Here is a 15,109-nt window from a genome sequence, read left to right as displayed (position 1 = left end):
GAAACTAGAGTAAGCATATAAGTACAAATATTTCACCTTCCTGCAGGAGCAATTGAGAAATCATTACAATCTGTACAGAAACATCAAATTCTAATCCTTCTTGGGTGGATGTTGAGAGCAGGGTTTTTAGGCAGACAACTTTCCTAAGAAGACTGGCAAGACCTTTAGTTTGACTCTGTTTCTCTTTAAGTCCCTAACTTTAGGAACTAAATGTAGAGACCGAAACTTTTAGGAGATCCAAAATACAAGCAAGAACGCTTCTGGAGAGAAGAGAGAGTATAACAGGTAGAGGAGATATGGTCAAAGTATATTATATATTTGTATGAAAATGTCCTTGGGAGACCTAGTACTATGTACCATGAATAATGCACCAAGACAAAAGGAAACACTCTACATTAATTCACTGGATATATTTATTCCTACATGCCAGTAAGCAATTACAGACTTATATGAAGATATTCAGTTGCTGCCTTTTTTTTTTTTGCCCAAAGAGGCTAACAGTAGGTTCAACCTTTACTCTTGATTGGATAATAAATGAGGTACATAGAGCAAATAACTTGCCCTTAGGAAAAGTTGTGTCGAAGGGAACTATCATTGGAAAGTGCTGTGGAAAAGTTCTTCCTGGTAATGTGTTAATTTTAACAAACTCTATCATAATGAAGAAACATTTTTTACTTATGGAGTTTTTTTTGTTTTTTATAGCAGTTCTCAGTATGTACAAAGTAAAATCTGATGTTGTCTCCAAATAGTCTTTTTCCTCCCCCTTTTTAAAAATAAAAGAACTCCAAGAGTCGGAAGGCTTAATGATAAAAATATAAAAAGTAGAATTCCTATTATCTTTAACCAAGAATAAGTTGAATTTCTCAGTTTCTTGCCTTTTGAGGATTTTAATTCTTAAGAAACCAAAGATATGTTAAAATTTAAAATAATGTTGTTCATCTAAAAAATTCTAGTACTTGAGAAATCGCTTTAAGGTTTAAAATAATGCTGAATGTCAATCAATGACAATTACTTCTTCCTTCTATGATCACTTTACTTTGGTGAACAACTTTTCTTAATACTTCTCTGTTGTGTAACAGTTTCCTTGGAGATTGAAACATTCTACCTGGAAGGAAAGCTCCTTAAGCAGGAAGGTATACAACTCAAGAGTTCCAGGAAGTTTCTGAAACTGAGCAGATTCCCAAGGCCTCTCTCTGCTGGAGTAAGCAAACAAAACTGAGACTCCCTCTGAGACTGGCAGAGCTAAGCTGCAAAGACTTTCAGAAGAAGCAGGTTGCAAAGAAGACCCAGAGACCAGAACACCTGCCTGGGAGAAGCAGAAACCAGCTAAGTTGCCTGGCAGAGGTTTAGACCAGAGTCACTTGGAACGGACACTTTCCAACCTGTTGAGTTGCCTGCAGGCTGTGCAGTGTGCTCCAACTTACCAGCTTTTTGTGAGCTGCTAGGGTAGGTCTTGATAATGCACCTGTTTTTGAATCCATTCTCTTCCTGTAATTAACCCCCAACTAACATTCCTGTACATAACCCTGTAAAACTCATGGGTTTACCAAGTTGGACTTTGGTAGTATCTGTGGTCTGTTGTGGGTTTTCTATCTGACGTAAGTAGACACCTGTGTTGCATCTCCACAGGAAAAGTTGGCACACAAAATGACATGGGTAGCATGTTCCATGCATTCATCCCTACTATGTCAGCATGTTGAAATAACCCCAGTTATTTCAGACATATATGAAGAGATCAGAGTGGAAGGGAAATTAAGAGGTCGTCAGGATAAACTACCCAAAGTAGGACTGTCCTGACACATTAGAGAGGTCACCAGACAGTATATGGCAGAAGCTGACAGTGGCATGCTGCTACTTCACATGGCAGCCAACTCCTGTGTTCAGAAAGTCACACACAACTTTCCATGCTTCTTCCTAATTTTGAATATAAATAAATCGCAGTGATCTTAATTTGGCCCAGACCCAACTGCTGTAGGAGGTGCAGCCTGCTCTTTCCTCACTGATGAGTTTGAAGGCTTGTTTCCCAGATTCCAGTGTCTGTTACTCTGAAGACATTGACATACCTGTGGGTCTTTTGTTTTGTCTCCCTGGGCCTTGGGCTCAGATCTGTCAATATGGTCCTGCTCCAGGAAAGCAATTCCCCAGCCAGGCATGGTGCTATACAACCATAACCTTAGCATTTGGGAAGCTGAGGCGTTGAGTAGGGGGAGGGTGATGAGTTCAAGGGAGACATAGCCAGGCCCTCTCTTAACAACCAACTAAGAAAAGGCCAAAACAACTCCTCAAACAAGCCACTTTTTTCTCAACGTCTCAAAATGTGCTGATCTCCCTTTCAAAGAGCATGTGTTTGTATTTATGCAGCCTGCTCTGCTCAGAACTTCTCCTTGCTCATGTGGGGTTCCTTTGGATACAGCAGGCCTGTGACCTGAGGACTTACCTTTGCCAGGGTCTCGTCATCCAGGTGATTCTTCTGAATCACATGTTGAAGTGCAAAATAAATTTTTTCCTGAAGCTTCTGGACTTTTCTTGGTTCTATCAGCCAGGCTCGGTCTGACAAGGGGAAAAAAGCCAAAGAGTAAGAAAAGGGCACACAGGCTTTGCTTCTTTTCCCTGCATGTATGAACTCTTGAATTTTGGACCTATCTCACCCAGTTGTAAGTTGCTTTTGAAGATATGTAATTATTTATATGGAACAAAAATAGCCTATAACCAATAATGTGGTGAAGCCAGCTATACAGGGAAGCCATTTGATTCACCCCCCCCCCCTTTGCCTTGTGCTGGTAACTGTTTCAGCATTTTTCTTCTCCAGACGGATGCTTACATTTTCTTTCAAAGCAGAAAGAACTGATTTGAAATCATATAGGAATACTGTTAGCACCTACAACTCGCTTCCTTAGCTTGAGTTGTTCCTTTATCAAGTATAAAGCTGACACCTACTGTAATTCACATACATCAATTTCAGAAATGAACTTCTGAGTCTGATTTTCCTGTCCCGAATTAACTGATAGGTAGGTTAATCCCCCCTTTCTCCTTCCCTTGTTCTTGTCCATATCCTCTTCCTAGCTTTCTCTCTTTACATTCTTCCTTCCTTTCTGCTTATAAGCTTTATACATCATGGTGACAAAGTGTAGTCAGCCTAGTATCATTGCCTCAGTTTGCTCAAGAGACTCTGGGAGACTCCAAATGCGGAACAAATACACATGGAAAAGCTCTTGGCCAAGATCCTCCTGAACATGGTTCAGGTCGGGTGAGAAACTTGATTCTGTAATCCTAGACAAGGCAAGGACAAGTCAAGCCAAGAGTTAAGCAAGCCCTTACGTAAGTGAGCACAAAGGACCTCAGTGACAATTGTCAATCAGAATAAATTGAGTTCCTCATGCCCTTCCTTAAGCTATTTGGGAGTAAATAGACAGTAGTTATTAAGTCAAAAGGCTGGGGAAGTGACCCGAGAGGACACAGATCTGTCTTCCATCTCCTCTAAGCCTGGCACTATGCCAGGATGACAAACAGTGTATTTGATATTGCAAAGCCTTGGGGTGTGGGTCTGCTACCCAGGCTGGAAGACTCCCCACTGGACAGCAAGAGTAAGGCAAATAGAATGCTTTCTAAACTCTTCAGAGCATAAGGACAGCATCTGGAGTCTTCAAAAAGGCTAAGGAGTTCGGTAGATTTCTAAATCATGGAGATCAACCTAGCCTTCTGGGATGAGCATTTCCACTGCTCTGTCAAGCTGAAGATGGTGTGTCTTCAGCATTTGCCCCTAGGAGTTCTCTGAGTTCCACAAACATGCCCAAAGAGGAAGGGAGTTTTTATAAGGCTCTTCCTTTGGGTGAGCAGAAAACAGGGATGGGGGCTGTCTTCTTCCATGGAGCAGAGCTCAGGACAGATGTAGTGAGAACATAAGAGGACATGATCTGCCATGTAGTTGCTGTTATAGAAGGGACTTTTGTCACTTTCCCTATGTGTGTTTGTGCTCTTGGGCCTTTCAGGTTTTGATGAAAAGGGTCAAATAAAAACAAGAAGCAATTTTTTAAAAAAAGATTTGATAGGTCTATAACTGAACATATTGTGAGTAAGATAGCCTCTGGATAGGAAAGTGTGGAGGCATCTATTTGTGACTATAGCTAGGATGACATGTTAAAGATATGATAGAATTAAAAACTATTTCTTCCAGTCTTATTGAAAAATGTCAGTATGTAAGTAAAGAGGTTAATCTTAGAGAGAAATGGATTGCAGAAAGCATAAATCTTAACATTGGGAAGGGATGCATTCTTCAACCAGTAGTGAGCTGTCAACAAGCTGTTACACCACATATCTAACAGACAGTTGTTTGAAGGACTCTGGTCGAAGAGGGAGCACATTTCTTGTCATATTATTTTTATTATATTGTATGACTATACATTACCAAGCTCTTTATTGTTACACTTAAGGCAGGCCATATACTTTAAAGTACATCCGTTGCTACAGTTTTACTTGATCCATAAATGCCACATCTTAGCTTTGGAAAACAATTTAGTATTTTACTGAATTTTACAGCTAGAGAAGGTGTGTTGTTGTCCCCCTTCTCTCTCCCCATTATAGAGTCTATTGCATTATTTTATCAATGAGGGAACTACAGCTTTGGAGTCATACAGATAAATGGTGGCATGCAGCCATGTCTGAGATTCTTCTTCTCCACCAGGCAAGACCAGCTCCATAGCTATCATTCCCCTTGGAAATGCTTAATATTGCCAAGGATATTTGTCTTGAAAGACGATTGCAATACGCAGTGGGTAGAAAAGTCTAAAAATGGTAATTAAAGTTCCTACACTTGGTCTTTCATTTACACATTTTCTCTAAGTTTCACTCTATTGGATTCTACAGTCCTTTATTCTTAAACTTAAAATAGAACCCAGCTGCTCAGTCAAGCCACTATTCACTTTTTTTTTTTTTATTTGTTGAGGAATAGTTTTGCTTACCTGGATCTGGGGTGATCCCTGTCACATGGGAATTCTTGTTTTATGGGGGAAAATTGGCCATTTCAATAAATGTGAGGCCACTTGCCTTTGCATTGTCCAAAAATATCAAACAATTGCTAGAGAAAATACAGTCTCTTTAAAGTTATTTCTTGACTGCTTTGGCTTGGGTAGGTGTAATTGATGTTAAAGATAGTGAAGCAGGTTTGAAAAGAAGGCAAGGGACCCGTGCCTTCCTACCTGGGGATATCAGAACAGCAGAGGAGAACAAAGCGATTTCTTCCTCAGTCAGCTGCAAGGAACACAGATTCTTCGCAAAGTCAAATGCTTCGTTCACCAGGTCATCAGAACCTAAAAGGAAGGAGACATCTTAAATGGAAATACTTGAACTTGGGAGGGGACACAGGAAGAAATACCTCATTATTAAGTAGGTACTCAAGGGTTTGCATATCAGACAGCTAGATGGGACATTTTCAGCTCTCAGTCACACGAAGTGATTTGATATTAAGTGTAGAATGAGGAAACTGGGTAACACCTTTGCCGGGTAACTGAAGGTAGTGTTATCGACGGGGGGGGGGTGTGTGTAAAATACTGGCTAGTGGGTACTCCATGTCACACCAGCTGGGAACCCTGGACCCTACAAATCTGAAAGTATTTCTAGCTTAAAAGTTAGTAAGCTGAATTTGATGGCACATGGCACGTGTGTAGGATGTCTGCACTCTGAAGGGTGAAGCAGGAGAATTGCAAGCTTGAGGTCAGCTGGGGACATGGTGAGACTTTGTTTCACATCCATAAAGTTTCACCAATGTGACTGCCTGGACATGAGCTGAATGAGAACAACAAAAGATATGCCACAGTGGATGAGGGGAAGCCCATGACGCCTCAACCCTACACAAAGAACTAGAGACAATGAGGGAATGCCGAGAGTGGGAGGAAGAGTTTTCCCCAGGAATAATCAAAAGCCAAAGGTCAGCCCTGTAAACAGACACAACAGGTTATATATATATATTATATATATATATATATATATATATATGTGTGTGTGTGTGTGTGTGTGTGTGTGTGTGTGTGCGCACGTGCATGGGTGCGCACGCACATGCACGCGCCCATGCACTTGTAAAAGCTATTAACAAAAAAGGTAATGCATTTGAAAGAGAGCAAGGAGGGGCATATGGGAGGATTTGGGTGGAAGAAAGGGAAAAAAATGACATAATTATACTGCAAGCTCAAAAATAAAAGAAAAAAATGAAAAGATTTTTAAAATAAGGGATCTGAGAATCCTTTAGACTAAATCCACAGCTTTCAGAGAAAACCTAGAAAGTTCTACACCGGGGCTTAGAAAGTGTCATTTGCAGTGGAGCATGAGGTATCCAGGGGCTTCAAACTGAGACTTCTTACAGTGCCAACGAGCTTCTTTCATTTTAGGCAATGCCCCACCCCCTTAGACTGATTTTCGTTGTCTAATTAGATGGCTCACAGGTCAGTTCCTTAGTCATTGTGAACTTTGGCAAACTAGCATTGCTATCCTTGTGCTGATCTCTGTAAATGTTTATTTGATGAAGCTGGAAATATCCCGAAGCTGCTTGCCAGGGCTTTTCCTCCTTTCTTGAAAATCTAGCCTGGAGAAGGACATGGATGCATAGCAACTGTAGAAGGGGAATGGTGCCAGCCCATTGGGCTTGCTGGTGGCTGCCATATCAGCTAACAGCACAAGAGGTGAAAGGGCAATGGCTTCTTTGGTGTCCATGGGTGGATACGGAACAAGTGGCCCTATCACTTGTTCAGACCTTTCCTGGCATCGGCCCATCTTTGCTAATGTTCTTATGCATGCCTCATCCTAATGACTGAATGTGGCACATAGAATGGTCTAGGGGTCACTCTGGCCAGGCCATTGCCAACTGCCTGTGCTCCCAGAAACTCAGAGTTCACAGGCAGATACACACTCTTCTGGAAGGAAAACAAGTCCAGCGTCAGGTTGTTGTGGTTATTATACATGGTTATTTCTTTTTAATTATCTTGGCCAATGATTATGAGTTTATTTAAGAAACTTTCAGATTACTTCCATAGACTCCCAGTGGTCTACATAATATGCTCTGTAGAGCAGTAAATTAGAAGCTGGAAAAAATGGTAGTTGTCCAAAGAGTGACCTATAGTAGACCCAACTCATTTAGCATCAGACTTTGTTGATTTCCACAAGGTCTCAATTGTGCCAGTTTCAACAGGCTTCATGGCTCTTTTCCTTCCCTTCCTGCTTAGGGACTAAAATTACAGGAACTGGAGAGTTAGATGAAATACTGAACACTCACCTGGTCCAATGCCAATCAAATAGTGAGATACTAGTGAGCTTCTTCCAAGGCATATCATTTGCTATTTCAGTCTAAGTGGGGAAGCTGACAATACTTAGTAAAGCTCTGTTGTCATCAAAGGGAAACTTACCTAAGGCTTTGAACATTTGCATTCCTCCATATTTTCCTTCAAACAGAACAGTGTTGTTTAATGGGTTGAAGGCACGGCACATTCTCACTAACACCACTTCCAAGCAACCTATGAGATAAAAGAATTCCAAATGTGTATCATATATCCAACAATAAAGTGGTCCCCAGTGTGCACAGAGTTAAAGGAATTAAAAATGAATATACATATATCACTTAGCCAACAATAAAGGGATCCTAGTGCAAACGAGATGGGAAACATTTCAGAACTTTACTTTTTTGTTTTGTTTTGTTTTGTTTTTTTGAGACAGGGTTTCTCTGTGTAGTTTTGGAGCCTATCCTGGCACTCACTCTGGAGAGCAGGCTGGCCTCAAACTCACAGAGATGCACCTGCCTCTGCCTCCTGAGTGCTGAGATTAAAGGTGTGTGCCACCAACGCCTGGCATGACTTTACTTTGTTTGATAAAGCTTCTCCCTATGTAGCATGTTGGTTTTAAACTTATGATCCTTCTGCCTCTGCCCCCAAGTTCTAGGCTATTCTATCAAATCTAGGAGCTTTCAAGATGTTCCTTCTTCACAGGAAGATTTGGTGGACTTTGCAGAGCCCCCGTTGAGGGCCCTACCCTGCCTGGGGAGTGGTGGGTGGATGGGGTGGGGGGTAGGCTGGGGGTGGGGAGGAGGGATGGGGTGAGGGGAGGGAGAGGGAGAAGGGACTTACATGTGAAACAAGCTTGTTCCCTAACTACAACTAATAAATAAATAAATTAAATAAATAAATAAATAAATAAATAAAAGATGTTCCTTCTTTGAAAGTAGTAATTTTAAGGGACTAGAGAGATGGTTTAGCTATTAAGAGCACTTGCTGCTCTCCAGAGAACCAAAGTTGGGTTATCAACACCCATGTCAGGAAGGTCATAACCACCCGTAACTCCAACTCCAGCAAATTCTATCCTTTCTTCTGGCCTCTAAAGGTACCTCTACCCGTGAGCACATGCACACACGCGCACACACACACACACACACACACACACACACAAATATGCACACAAACACAGAGTAATAATCTTAGAGAGATCTTTTGATACGTAGATAAAGAATTAAAGCAAAAATATACTTTAAAGGTAGCTAAAATGGAAGGCAGCAATATCATTTTTGTGGGGAGTGAAGAATTTCTTTTGATTTGTTGACTAATTTTAAATTTCACTCCAGCTTTTGAACTTATAATTGATAAATGGTTCAGGAAAGACTTGTGTCAGCCTCACATCTAATTTGTGAGCTTTGGTAAAAGGGCTACTACTGAGAAAATTCACCTTTGGGTTTCTCTGCCACATGAAACAGCAACAGGCTTTCGGGGGAATTTCATTCAGTCTTGCATCATATAGGAACACGGAATGTTTCCAGTACACAGTAGGTGCTTACTAATGTTTACTGAACGAATTCGTCAACTGCCTTTGTCTGTCCTCTCAACATACATGTATCTTGAGAAGCATTACTGTTGCAGTTTCGCCATAGTTTGGAGCTGTGAGCTTCTCCCCATTTGAAGGTGAGAGACCATGTAATTCAGTGGCCCTCAAATATTATCCATGAATTGGTGATATCTGAATCTCAGAGATATGCCAAACTGGGTTCCCTTCTAACAGTTTTGAATTCCGCAGTCTGTGATGGTGGCTGCATCGCCGAACTGTTGGGAAGCTCTTTGCTGCACGTGATACAATTTTTAGTTTTGAGTTGTGTGTTTCTAGTGAAGGGACCAGTTCCCCTTTCGGCAGCCATAACGGCCGAACATGTGCTTCTATGTCCTTGTCCTAGACACTAGAAAGTCAGATACCTGTCTCATGACAAGGAACCTTAGTCACTAGAAAGTCAGATGTCTGCCTCATGACAAGGAACCAATCAGAAGTTAGCTGGTGGCGCTATGCTTTACGACCCTAGGTGTGCGGACAAGCGCACAGCAATGACGCACAAAGTATAGCAACCACCCTGGGAGGGCCTATGGGCCATAACAACCAGTTGACCAATCAACACAGGGCAAGCCCTCCAAGCCTGGAGGCACACCAATCCTGAGCCTGTATGTACCCCTAGACACTCCCCTTACGCTGTCCTATAAGATCTCTCGGGAGCCCCTAGGAGCCGTCTTTTGTGAGCCATCCACCATGGCGGGTGGGTGAAAGACCCGAGCTAACATGGGGTTAGCTCGTTAAATTACAATAAAGCCTCGTGCAGTTTGCAGCAAGCTCTGGAATCCGCCTGGTGATTGGGGTGACCGAGAACGTGGCCTGGGACCCCGGATACTTGAGTTTCCGGGGGTCTAACACTAGTTCTATTCTAATTTTAAAGGTTAGGACACTGGTATCTTAAGGTATCAGTTCAAGGCCATACATCAGATGGGTCAGATTTTAGTTTTTGATGAGAGTCTCAAAAGTATCATCTATTCCATGTGCTTCCTAAGCCTATCAAGAGGTAGAAGCCATACCTGGTACCTCTGACCCTGGGCAGGCTTTCATGATGACTTTAACTGATAGAGGATGGTATATACAGCTCCATGTGACTTCTTAAGGTAAATCAGAAGACTTTAGGAATGTCTATCTGTTGTGCTGTTTGGGGATTCTAGCTTCTGGAGCTCAGTGACTATGTTGCCTGGAAGTCCAGGCCATCTGTGGAGACAGCACCTGAAGCTCCAACCCAGCGCCTTTGCTGATGTCATCCTGTCATCCAGCACAGATTGTCTTCCATGTGAGCAAGAAAGTGGATTCTCCTGTCCTAATGGGAATTGCCTCAGTGCACACCAGAAGGTAAGCATATAGGGGCAAGCCATTCCCTATAGACTATAGCTTTGAGGGCAAGATAAATAATTTTTTTTTTTTTTTTAAGTTTTAGGATGTTTAGATAACTGAAAACTTTGGAATTAGTGCTTGAGTCAATATTTTTGCCCATTTATATTATTGGCTAAGGAGTCAACATTATTGTTACCATAACAACTAAATGTGACCTATACTCAAATACCACCTTTATCATGTGATATTTGTGATATTGTATTATTTGTGATATTGAACACACTGCCTTTGACCTTTCTTTATCTTTACCATCTTTGCTTCAAGTATGAAATGATGGTGATCTCATAAGAATAAATGAGACATGTAAAATGTGAAGGCATGTATACGAGAAAAGGAAGTTATTTTCATTGTTGATTGAGTCTAAGAGGATAAACCCAAATGCTACTGTGTTCCAGTTTTCTTTTCAAAGAGTTCCAAGAAAGACATGAGATTTTTTTTTTTTTTTTTTTTTTTTTTTTTTTTTTGTGTGTGTGTGTGTGTGTGTGTGTGTGTGTGTGTGTGTGTGTTCGAGCTTGGTAAGACAATAGCATCTTCAGTATTAATCTTATGTTGAGTTCCTAAGGGGTTGCTTGTATGTTAAAAAGAGCATTAGACAAGCGGAAGGAAGAATCCCAAACCCGAGGAATTTCTTCCAGTGGATCCCTGCTGCAGGCTATTCTCATTAAAATGACTGGAAGTGACCACAGAGGCTGAGCTCAGCCAGCCTGGATTTTTTTTTTTGTTCTCTTGCAGAAGGCAAGGAGCTGGTTTTAGCGCCAGCTCAGCAATTCAGCCACCTTGACACGCTAATTACTTTCACTGCCTGTCAAGCTGAGCATCTCAGCCTCCACAATTAATAGCTCTACTTTCAATAAGCAAAATTGTATTTGACTTCAAAGGAGGAAATGAATGAATATCTATCGGGGCATTTTTATTACTGAGTTTCCTTAGGGAGTTAGCGGGCAGTGTGGGTGGTAAGACCTGTGGGAGCAGGGATTTTCTTGGACCATCAGAGTGCTGAGGGTCAAACAGTGCCTCCCACAAACAGGCCCCCACAGGTCAGTCTGGCTTACCTGACTTCAGAAGTAAAATCTGGTCGTTCTGACACAACTCCATGAAGCCTGTAATCCGCTTTGCGAACTCCACCACATACTGGATGGCGTGGGTGATCTGGATGGCACACTGCTGCCACAGAGCCTCCCTGGACTGAAGCAGAGGACACAGGCCTTGAACTCACCTCCTCCAAGGAGCTGATGAAATGTGCATGCCCCTCCCCACTTGTTACTGCCACCCAATGTGGGAAATCAAGTGATTTTGTTTTCCTTTCTCTTTGGAATTATGTGAATACCAAATGTGAATTTGGTAAACTAGGTACTTTGACTTGGTCAAAGTACCTAGTTTACCAAAGCCAAACTAGGAGAAACAATGTTTACAGATGCAAAACAACTATTTTCTTTACTATTGTCCCCATTTCTTATGGCAACAAACTTGCTTAGTCTGCTAGATAAAAACAAACCTGATGTAGTGATTTTATCTTAGCATCTATCATAATACTTTTGTTGTTGTTTGTTTGTTTGTTTGTTTTTTGTTTTTTAAATGGGAACCTGGTAGACACAAACGTAATATTTTTATGTTGTGTTCTTTCCTTAGATTTTAAGGAAAAAAAATTCTGGGTGGGGGGTGTTTGCTGTGTAGCCAAGACTGGCCTAGAACTCAATTTGGAGCTCACAGGGGCCTCAGATCTGCAAAATCCTTCTGTCCTGGCCACCTCGAGTGTGGGAATTGCAGGCAAAAGCCACCAAACTTGAGTCAGAATTCTTTTCTTTTGTATAAGAGAAATTCAAAGGAAAGATATGAGTTCAAGTCAAGTTACTCTAGTAATACAGAACTTCAAATGTATTTTAATACTTTCGTCATTTTCTTTGAACTAAGAAATCTAAATCTATGTGACTTTGAAGTCTACATTTTATGGATCTTCTAATGTCCATTTCCATAATTATGCAAAGGTAGCAAAAATTAGATCACCATGTTGTTTAAATCATACGTTTAGATAAGCACATTCAGTTTACTCAATTTCCCTCAACTGGTAGAACTTGTGGTTGCCAGTCTCAGTTCCAAAGTCAAGTAATACGAATCCTGAGCCCCAAGGAACAACTCTATCCCTTCAATGTGTCTAGTGTACTTAGGGAAACATGATTATTACTGATAGTACAAGATGAACTACCCTTTTCTAGGACCTTTTTCAAGAATGTTGGGCAAGAATAAAAATGCAGAATGCTTTGCTTCCTGTGTTTGTTAAGCAATGTTGGGCATCATTTTTGTTGTGACCATCTAATGTCTTCTGCTCCTTGTCTGAACCCATAGCTACCAGAAGTCCCAAACCATCTGACAGAGGCACCGTCTCCCTGGTTGTTCAAGTGGGGCCATGGCTTACAATGAGGGCAGTTATGCCTTCCAAGGAACTTTTGGCAAGAAGCAGACATTTTTGGTTGCCACAGCTGTGTGAAAGTTGGTATGTTGTAGATATTCTCAGTCAATAGAAACCAGAGAGGCAGAAAATTGCCCCTACAATGCACAGGATTAGCCCAACAGCCAAGAATGCTCAGGCCAAAAATGTCAATAATATTGAGAAAAGAAACCAGAAATGAGCAATTACAGAGACAATCCCCATGGTTCCTGGAGTACCTTGCTTTGATACGCTTTTATTTCCTCATAGGTGTGGGTCTGCCATGCCAACTGATGTAGCTCTTCCATTGTGTACTGACATGTCTCCAGATGGGACTTAATGATGTTCTGTGCAATTCGATCTATGAGAAAAAAAAAATCAATTTGAAGTTTTGTGAGTAAAATCTTTCCACTCCAAGAAATGGTTTCTAGAAGATGTTTGTGTAAGGGTGTGGCTAGTGATGGGCTAACTATACAATCATATGAAAACATCTAAACTCCACTTCTCACCTTACAGCATCCAAACTATTGTCTTTTGGTCAAAAGTTTCTCATCTCCTTGTCGATAGCTTTGGTGTCTTACAAGTTGTAAAGCATTCAAATAACTGTTTGCCTTGAAAACACATAATAAATTACTCCATTGTTCACCTTTTGGTTGACATTTTCTAAACAATTTAACACACCTATTCCAAATACACAAAAATGTTTTGAAAAACACTGAAATGGTTTTATACTTGAAAGAGGAGATTAAATACACATATGTATTCTCATATTTAAAAATAGGACTAAATGATACAATGAAAGAGAAAGGTGTTTATAAATATAGAAGGGAAAACAAAGTAGAAAAACAAAACTTCATCCAGGGACATGTATTTTCATCTCTATTTATGGCTATGTCTATCTCTCACAGTTAACACCAAGAGTAGGGTAGATATGAAATAACATTGGCTTATGGGTAAGTAACTAATGAAATTTGTTCATGGAGCCATTAAATTTAATCTTAAAACATTTTCCTATGATGATACTTATGTCAAAAGGTTATAAACAAGGAAATAATCATATCAACAAAAGAAGAGGTGAGTCCGGCGTTAGTGGCACACGCCTTTAACCCCAGCACTCGAGAGGCAGAGGCAGGCGGATCTCTATGAGTTCGAGGCCAGTCTGTTCTCCAGAGTGAGTGCCAGCATGGGCTCCAAAGCTACAAAGAGAAACCCTGTCTCAAAAAACAAAAACAAACAAACAAACAAAAAAAGAGTAGGTGACAGAATATCTTTTGGGCTGGGTTTCTTTTTTTGGTTGTTGTTTGTTTGTTTGTTTGTTTGGTTTGTTTGTTTTTTTTTTGTTTTTTTTTTTGTTTTTTTGTTTTTCGAGACAGAGTTTCTCTGTTGCTTTGGAGGCTGTCCTGGAACTAGCTCTTGTAAACCAGGCTGGTCTTGAACTCAGAGATCCATCTGCCTCTGCCTCCTGAGTGCTGGCATTAAAGGCATGCACCACCAATGCTCAGCTCCTTTGAGCTGTTTGTCTCAAGTAAGTTGTATTTTATATTGTCTTATGTTGCTGTTATTTTGGCTTTGATTGAGTGATAGAACTGGACAGGAAAGCTCTCTAAGCTAGCTAAGAGTCGCCTGTGTCAGATGGAATTGTCTGGCGGTCCTTCATAGTCCCATGTGCTGTTTGAACACATGGAAATGAGGGAAGCTAGGGGGGTATGCAGGGAATGATCAAGTCTGCCTGGTCACTGATGTTCTTGCAGAAACTTTCTTGTGTTTCAGGTGCTTTTGGAAATGTAAGCTTGCTTTTTGTTCTAAATGTTTTTACTTTGTTTTTCTAGGATAGTCCTGAAAGTAATGTTGGTGCCCTATTTGCTCCTCACTGTATTTCTGGTGTATATGGTGTGAAGTTGGTTGACTTTCAGTAGCACAGAAATATAAGTATAAGCTATGCTTCTAGTGAACTTTGTAAATGAAGTTCTCCTTAGCTGATTGGCACTTTGGAAACTCTGAGTCAATCACTGGGAGGACATTCTGTCTGATTTCTGGCCAGGAAAGCAGACTGAACAGTTGAATGTAGACAAAAGAAAGTTATTTGATATTTTAGTCAGTTGGGAGACATTTCAATACATGTTAGCATTTTTCAAACCAGAACTATAAAGTGACAGAGATAAAGACACTGAAAAAATGCCAACTTACGATGACAGTCATATTGTATTGGCTTCAACATCAACATTTCTAGCTTTTTAGCATATTATATTGCAAAATCCTTTTCTTACAAAAATCTTATATTCAAAGTTTATTGAATATCCTCCTATGTTATAAAGAAAGGTGGGAATTGCTCTCTACATTATATTAAAATAGATTGGTAAGTCATGGTTCATTATTTTTCAATTTCATTTGGGGAGTCTAATTATATATATTCTAAAAATTAGATATCTGTTCCCCAATAGTTATGTAATGAAAACCTAACAC

At 40.6% G+C, this 15,109-nt stretch overlaps 1 protein-coding gene across 1 annotated transcript in view; it reads right to left on the bottom strand.

The window, feature by feature from the left end:
* Rorb (RAR related orphan receptor B) overlaps window positions 1-15,109 on the bottom strand; it is a 182,597-nt gene that overhangs the window by 14,263 nt on the left and 153,225 nt on the right. Inside the window, exons 5-9 of the mRNA XM_027406548.2 lie at window positions 12,886-13,007; window positions 11,274-11,406; window positions 7,392-7,499; window positions 5,196-5,306; window positions 2,438-2,550 (exon numbers count right to left, since the gene is read on the bottom strand). Of these exons, the coding sequence (XP_027262349.1) occupies window positions 2,438-2,550; window positions 5,196-5,306; window positions 7,392-7,499; window positions 11,274-11,406; window positions 12,886-13,007 (587 nt within the window). The remainder of the gene's footprint in view (window positions 1-2,437; window positions 2,551-5,195; window positions 5,307-7,391; window positions 7,500-11,273; window positions 11,407-12,885; window positions 13,008-15,109) is intronic.

Source organism: Cricetulus griseus, chromosome 3 (genome assembly GCF_003668045.3).
Source record: "Cricetulus griseus strain 17A/GY chromosome 3, alternate assembly CriGri-PICRH-1.0, whole genome shotgun sequence".
NCBI classification, from domain to species: Eukaryota; Metazoa; Chordata; class Mammalia; order Rodentia; family Cricetidae; genus Cricetulus; species Cricetulus griseus.
This window is presented reverse-complemented; position numbering and strand designations above follow the sequence as displayed.